The sequence below is a fragment of the Palaemon carinicauda genome, chromosome 6 (assembly GCF_036898095.1).
Source record: "Palaemon carinicauda isolate YSFRI2023 chromosome 6, ASM3689809v2, whole genome shotgun sequence".
NCBI classification, from domain to species: Eukaryota; Metazoa; Arthropoda; class Malacostraca; order Decapoda; family Palaemonidae; genus Palaemon; species Palaemon carinicauda.
The window spans coordinates 32,661,491-32,668,998 of record NC_090730.1 but is presented as its reverse complement, the minus strand read 5'-3'; the positions used below and the strand labels follow the sequence as shown (position 1 = coordinate 32,668,998).

The following is a 7,508-nucleotide window of genomic DNA, read 5'->3' as shown; positions in this document are numbered from 1 at the left end:
TGCTTCCGACCCCGACCACATCTTCCTCAACAACTGGTTTCGTTCCTCTTCTTCCAGCCTCCAGCACCTACGGCTCAACACCTAACCTGGTTACTCTACTTCCGGCCCCCAACACCTATGCTTCAACATCTGGTTTCGTGCCTCTGCTTCCTGCCCTGCAAGCCTCCTACTCAACTGCTGGTCTCGTACCTCTAGTTCCTGCTCCCATTGCCTCCTCCTCATCAGCTGGTGTCTATCCTCTTCTTTACGGCAACCCGGCTGGACAACTACAATTTGTTTCTGGTACCACTTCGCAGTCTAATATCCCTAGGTCAACGAAGTGTTACCAGAACAAGATACGTCGGAAAGAAGCCGCCGGAATAGCGTGTAAACGATATGTGCGTGTGAAGGAGAAGTGGACTTGCCGTAAGTGTGGCAAAGAGCGGAACCCAGATGGCCACACCCAGTATTTTGGGAACTGGTTCTGCAGGGAGACTTCGGATATCTCATACGAGGAGTGGCGAGCCCAGATGGCCGCAAAGCGGAGTGCAAAAAAGAAATAGCAACATTCATCCATCCCCCAGTTGGCCAACAAGCTAAATCTGAAGTTCATCTATCCACCACAAAAAAAAAAAAAAGCATTTTAATGCTGCCTAACATTTTAACGTGGAAACATTCCATTTTAAAATGTTAGAAGGTCCCAAGCCCTTATAAAGCAGAGGGGAATGTTTACAACAGATTTTAGTCTGGGACTGCTTCTTAAATGTTATACATGAATGGTACACTGCCACAAATATTGTCCAGGTAAGGTATGGTGAGAATGTGATGTCTGATTAATGAAACAGTTTATCCATTTTTGCTTACCAAATACAATGACCAAGAAAAGGCTGCCCAAAGTAGATGGCTAGCAGTGAACTTAATTTACAATTTTGGCATTCCCCCAAATTGCATCCCTTTTCATTTCAATGTATAAAGAATATGCATTTTGGTATTAAAGCAGCACCTTAATGTCCATTGCATCCCCTTCATTCTGCTTTTTACTCAATTTGTACTGTACAAACTTACAACAGTCATGTGCTTCTCTCAAGTAATTCATTTCCACTGCACACATTCATGCCAGTTCTTTTCTATATTCCCAGTCCATATTTTAGAGCAGTGCACTATTGTTGTCAGGGTCAACTATTTCTTAAACATCTGTTAGTACCCCTGTAAATACAATTCTCATTTTCATAAGCTTTAGATTGATTCTCAACCTAATATATTTTTGTTCCGTAACCGAAATACAAACCACGCTATTTACATAGGGTTTACTTTTCAGTGTAGCTGAAATGACGAGCCATTAAGATTTTAACGAGGGTTAACTACCCCCCGCTAGTTAGCCGGGGGTAGGGAAGGGGTAGCTTGCTAACCCCCCCCCCCCCACACACACACCTGTGAGTTGTCTCACTTCACTTTTTGGCTTGGACGAAGACAGACGTTGCAGTTTTTCATCCTCGTTAATGACAGCCTTAATTTTCTTTTGTCTTTTTCTAGTGCTGTGTGCTTGGAAGTTGGCCTCGTCCTTTTGTCATCGTTATGCGCAAGTGCCCTGGACTCGCTGGCCAGCCTTGTGGGACCTTTATGTCAGCGGAGGACACCGATCCTCACACCCTTTGCCCGCAGTGCCAAGGCCGACGGTGTGATAATGAGAATATGTGTGGTGAATGCAGGGAGTGGTCTGCCTCCCAGTGGGAGAAGTTCGGCCGCCGGCGTAAGAAGTCTAATAGAGACCGTTCTCCTTCAGGGGCAACCTTGAAGAAGGAGGGCTCCAAGGACTCCTCTTCCGCCGCCCGAATCTCCCCCGAAGCTCCCGCTCGAGCGGTCTCTCCTGAGAGGCTGCCGAGTGGTAGCGCAGGCCCTAGTGATGTTTCCCGACCTCGGGGTGCGGGAGAGGGCGTTGCCTCCCTTAGCGTGGCAGCTCCCTCTTCTCCTCCGGGGGAGGATAATTTGGATTTTGAGGAATTTGACCAAACTGTTGCTAATGATGATTTGTTTCAGCTTTGGGCTTCCTTGGGGCTTAAGGGCACGCCCTCCAAGGAAGCCCTGTTTGACCTGATCCAATTGGGGGCTGCGGTCAAACAGTTGCCCGTAATACCGAAGGTATTCCCTTCGGATTTTGTCGACACTGTTTTGGCCGACCCTTCCGACGGGTCTGGTCAAACCCTTGTTAATGCTCCAGTTGCGGACGTTGCTGATGGCCCTCCTCCTCCCTCCGAAGATCCTCCGAGGGGGGAGGTGAGTCCCACTGTCTCTCCTGCAGGCGGCTATTCCTCTCGGGGGAGTGCGCTGACAGAGACTCCTCTTCGGAGGACTGTTGACCCGGACGCCCTTCCTCGTGGTCGTATTCGACGTAAGGCCCGTAGGCCTCTTCGCAGCAGAGGGCTTCCTCCTCCCTATAAAGGAGTTAGGAGGCGCCTCTTTGGGTCGTCCTCTCCTGATCCTCCCCCGAAGGAGGAGCCTCCCCGTCAGGAGCAGCCTGTCACAGCAGCGCCCCTTGACCTCTCCGCGGATCGTTCGCGATCCCCTACGCCTGCCAGACCTTCCGACCTGCCTTCTCCGTTCCTGGCCGCAGATGCAGTTTGGGAGCATTCTCATCCTGTTATCCAACAGGCACAGATCCCTTCGGGGTTAATGGACTCTACCCACGGTGTGGGTAAGTCCCTTGCGCTTAAGGGTTCCCCTGCGCGTTCGCGTGCAGTAGCGCTCAAGCGCTCTCCAGAGTCAAAGTCTTCGGACTTAACTCGCCAGTGCCCTCCTGTTCGGCAGCGATCACCTGCTCGCCAGCGCTCCCCTGCGCGGCAGCGATCACCAGCTCGCCAGTGCTCGCCTTCTCGTAGGTCTCCTGCGAAGCAGCGCCCTCGTATTCCTGATGTGCGCATTGAGCGCCCTCGTTCTCCTGAGCGCCATCGTTCTCCTTTGCGCAGCCGCGCTATTGATCAACCTGTGCCTGTTGTGCGACACCGTTCATCATCTCGTCCACGATCGCCTGATCTGGACTTAGGCAAGGGTACTAACCGGCCGCCTCGCCCGCGCGCCCCTGTGCGCCCTTCTGCTCCGGCGCAACAGCGAGCTACAGCTAATGTTCGCGAGCATTCGCCTGCGCGTTCTTCCACCTCTTCAGATGTGCGCGGAAACCTTGCTGCGCGCCAACGTTCTCCTGCGCGTTCACGCAATCACTCACCTGTGCGCAAGCGCTCTCCTGAGCGTCCTCGCCCTTCCCAGCCTGATCGTCCCAGGCCTACGACTCGGCGGCGCGATAAATCGCCTGTTTGTGGTTCGCGCCTTCGTTCTCCTGAACGCACGCGACATTGCTCGCCATCGCGCCAGCGTGCTCCGACGCGCTAGCACTCCTCGCCTGGCAAACGCTCGGCAAGTCGTTCGCGACTTCTTTCGCGTTCTCCTACGCGCCACCATCGATTGCCTAGCGCTCAGCGCACACCTCCGCCCGCGCGGTCTCGTGCTCCTTCATGTGCGCGCCAACGCGTTCCCTCGCCGACGCGCCATCGTGCCCTTTCGCCTACGCGCCCCCTCACCCGTGAGCGTACGCGCCCCCTCGCCCGTGAGCGTACGCGCCCACTCGCATTCTTCCCCACGCGGCAATGCGCCCGCGCTTCGGAAATCGCCCGTGCGCGATTCCTTGAATGCTTTTTCGCGTGAAGACCGTCGCGATTCCCATTCCCGCAGGGAACATCAGCGCGACCAACTGACAGGGACACGGACTTCCAGAGCAGTCTCTGGATCGCCTTCGCGCAAGTGTAGGTTTTCTCACCAGGACCAGGAAGGATCTACGGAGAGGTCCATGCAACACTCTCTTTCCTCTTCTTCTTTTCAGGCAGGCCCCGTGGTGTCCACTCCGAAGGATCAGGAGATCCCCTTCCCTCCAGTGGGAATAACTGACACTGTGTCAGTTACTCGCCAGCCTTGGTTCCGTCACATTATGAACGCGGTGGTCCAGGCTGTGAAGCCTACCCTCGTTGATATGGGACTTAAACCAACGGCAGGCTCTCCCCCGCTGAAGAGGAGGAGAGGAGTGGACTTCGTGGTAACTTCTCCTCGGGTGAAGTTGGCTCCCAAGAGGTCGGTTAGGAGGACTCCTACGCCTTCTCCTACGCGTGCTGTTTCTCCTTCTCCTAAAGACGTGTTATCTCCTTCCTCAGGAGAGTCCAGCGAGGCAGGGTTATCTCCCACGGCACCAATGGGAGGAACCCCTCCTCTTCGGAGAGAAGCTGCTCGCGAGGATGCCCCCTCCCGGACCTCTTTACTGGAGTCTGTTTTCCTCCTAGGAGGGAGCCCAAGGACTCCAAGACGGTTCCTAAATTGTCATCCAGGATACGCCCAGAGCCAACTAAACCCCAGGAGGACGTCCATGTTTCTCCCCAAGATGAGCCTTTTGGGACCGGAGACTTAGCTGCCAGTCCGCAAGGAGGAGACCAGTTCGAGTCGGAGCACTCTTTCTGGCAGGTCCTAAGCTTGATGAGGCAGCTCAACAAGTTTAAGGACCCGGAGACTGCCCCTCGTCAGGGCAAGGACACGGTGCTAGACGAAGTCTTTGGCACCCAGAAGCCCCCAAGTCCAGCGCAGCTTTGCCTTGGTCCAAAGGGGTGAAAGGGGCCAGGGAGAGAGTCGAAGCCCAGCTCTACGAGCTCTCCTCCTCCGGTCGTTCTTCTGCCGGGTTCAAACTCCTCCCACCTCCTCGAGTACATCAGAGGAGGTACTTTGAGATCATGGGGGAGTCCAGTATGGCCCTTCCGCTCCACCATTCCGTGGAAGAGCTGACCAGGGGAACTCCTCTTGAGAAGCTCTCCGCCCGGCAAGTGACGTTCTCGGCGTCGGAGATCCTGAACCTTGAGAAGGTCGCGAAGAGCGCCATGCAGGCAACTTCGTGGCTGGACGTTTGGCTGAGATCTCTGGGCATCCTTTTGCGCTCTGAGAATCTGTCCAAGGAGAGCAATAGGAAGGCTTTGGAGACCTTCTTCCTCTCGGGCACGCGTTCGATCGAGTTCCTCGCTCATCAGGTAGCTAACCTGTGGGCTAACTTGATCCTCAAGCGTCGCGACGCAGTGACCGAGAGGTTCCATACGAAGGTCCCCGCCGTGGACGTCTGCAGGCTCAGGCACTCCTCCATTACTGGGAGGGATCTGCTCGAGCCCAAGGATTTGGAACGAACAGCCGAGAGGTTGAGGAGATCGTATCAATATTCTCTCCTCCAGAGGGCCCTGACATCTCGGCCCTACAAGCCTCCGGCACCTCAACAGCAACAGCAGCCTCGCAAGACATCGAAGCAGGCTCCGGTAGCTAAGACAGAGGTGTCTAAGCCGCAGCCCTTTCAAACCAAGAACAGAAGGCCCGGCAAGTCCTCTAGGGGAGGTAAGAATCCTAGAGGCAGCGGCCGAGGCCGCAAGTGCTAGGATTGGCGATCCCCCCGCGTGTCCACCTGTGGGGGGATGCCTGAAAAGTTGCGTGCACAGGTGGCAGCAACTTGGGGCCGATTCTTGGACGGTCTCTGTGGTCGGCCAAGGTTATCGCGTCCTATTCACGACATCTCCACCTCCCCTGACAGCGAATCCAGTGCCGCTGAACTCCTATGCCATGGGATCGGCAAAGGGGTTAGCCCTTCGGGCAGAAGTCGAGACCATGCTCAAGAAGGATGCTCTCCAGATCGACGACGGCTCCCCAGGCTTCTTCAGTCGACTCTTTCTTGTAAAGAAGGCGTCTAGAGGCTGGAGACCGGTCATCGACCTCTCAGCCCTGAACAAGTTTGTCAAGCAAACTTCGTTCAGCATGGAGACAGCAGACACGGTCAGACTTGCAGTGAGACCGCAAGACTTCATGTGCACACTGGATCTGAAGGACGCGTACTTCCAGATCCCAATCCATCCGTCTTCCAGGTAGTACTTGAGATTCAGCCTAGACAGCAAGATCTACCAGTTCAAGGTGCTGTGTTTCGGTCTCTCCACAGCTCCTCAAATGTTCACCAGAGTGTTCGCTTTGATTTCGTCTTGGGCGCACAGGAACGGCATACGTCTCCTCCGTTATCTGGACGACTGGCTGGTCCTGGCAGACTTGGAGTCGGCCCTTCTTCGACACCGAGATAGGTTTCTGGAGGTTTGCTGCTGAGAACTGGGGGTCGTGGTAAACCTCGAGAAGTCCTCTCTGCTTCCGACGAAACGACTGGTATATCTAGGCATGATATTAGACACCGATCTCCACAAAGCCTTTCCATCGGACGACAGGATAGCAAGGCTGAGGAAGGTCGCAGAACCTTTCCTCAGGCGGGAAGAGCTTCTGGCCCATTCGTGGTTGCGTCTTCTAGGTCACCTTTCCTCCCTGGCACGTCTAGTTCCGAACGGCCGCCTCAGGATAAAATCCCTACAATGGCGGTTGAAGTCCCGGTGGAATCAAGGCTCCGATTCTCCGGACTTTCGGGTCCCTATTGGACCCACGGAACTGACGGACCTCCGGTGGTGGCTGGATGACGTGAACCTCCGGAAGGGAGTGGATCTTCTCGTCCTCCCCCCAGAATTGACTCTGTTTTCGAACGCGTCAAAAGAAGGATGGGGGGCCCACATTCTGAACCAAAGGATCTCAGGCCTCTGGTCAGGATCAGAAAAGTACCTCCACATCAACCTGCTAGAAATGAAGGCAGTTTTCCTGGCTCTTCAACAGTTCCAATGGACCCTGGCGGGTCACTTCGTAGTGGTGATGAGCGACAACACTACGGTGGTGGCTTACATCAACAAGCAGGGAGGTACCTTTCCTCGACAGCTATCCCATCTTGCAGTAGAGATTCTGAGGTGGTCCAAAGCCCACTCGGTCACACTTTCGGCTCGCTTCATTCCAGGCAAGAGGAATGTGCTCGCCGACAGTCTGAGCAGAACGACGCAGATAGTGAGTACCGAGTGGTCTTTGGATCTTCAGATAGCCAACAAAGTCCTGACTTTGTGGGGTTCCTCGACAGTAGATCTGTTCGCGACAGCCTTGAACTCCAAGCTGCCCCTGTACTGTTCTCCAGTCCCAGACCCCAAGGCTCTCTGGCAAGATGCCTTTCAGCAGAGATGGGACAACATCAACGTTTACGCCTTCCCACCTTTTTGTCTGATGAGAAGGGTGCTCAACAAGATCAGACTATCGGTCAATCTCTCCATGACTCTTGTAGCTCCGCTATGGCATCACGCGGAATGGTTCCCGGACCTTCTGCAGCTCCTGACGGAACTCCCCCCACGACACGAGCTACTCAGACAACCACACTGCAACATCTTTCACAGGGCCGTAGCGTCGCTTCGGCTTCACGCCTAGAGACTATCCAGCATCTCCTCACGGAGAGAGGATTTTCGCAGCAGGTTGCGGACAGAATGTCTCGCCACCTACGCAAATCCTCTATCGGAGTCTACCAGGCGAAGTGGAAAGTCTTCTGTGGTTGGTGTCGTGGGAGGGGTATCTCTCCACTCGATGCCACTATTCCAGCAATAGCGGAGTTTCTTGGGTATTTA

At 54.7% G+C, this 7,508-nt stretch overlaps 1 protein-coding gene across 1 annotated transcript; it reads left to right on the top strand.

Annotated features, from left to right (window-relative positions):
- Positions 1 to 1,663: 1,663 nt before the first annotated feature.
- On the top strand, positions 1,664 to 4,426 carry LOC137642937 (uncharacterized). Its single transcript, XM_068375801.1, has 3 exons — positions 1,664 to 1,729; positions 2,017 to 3,285; positions 3,851 to 4,426. Exons 1-3 carry the CDS (start codon positions 1,664 to 1,666, stop codon positions 4,424 to 4,426), a joined length of 1,911 nt encoding a protein of 636 aa, XP_068231902.1.
- The last annotated feature ends 3,082 nt before the right edge of the window (positions 4,427 to 7,508 follow it).

Bases quoted from the DNA above. Each gene is read 5' to 3' on its own strand.
- LOC137642937 (XM_068375801.1), top strand. From the start codon at position 1,664: ATGAGAATATGTGTGGTGAATGCAGGGAGTGGTCTGCCTCCCAGTGGG. The intron at 1,730-2,016 runs GTAAGAAGTCTA...GATTTGTTTCAG, and splicing joins GGAGAAGTTCGGCCGCCGGC to CTTTGGGCTTCCTTGGGGCT. The intron at 3,286-3,850 runs GTTTGTGGTTCG...TCTTCTTTTCAG, and splicing joins GGCGGCGCGATAAATCGCCT to GCAGGCCCCGTGGTGTCCAC.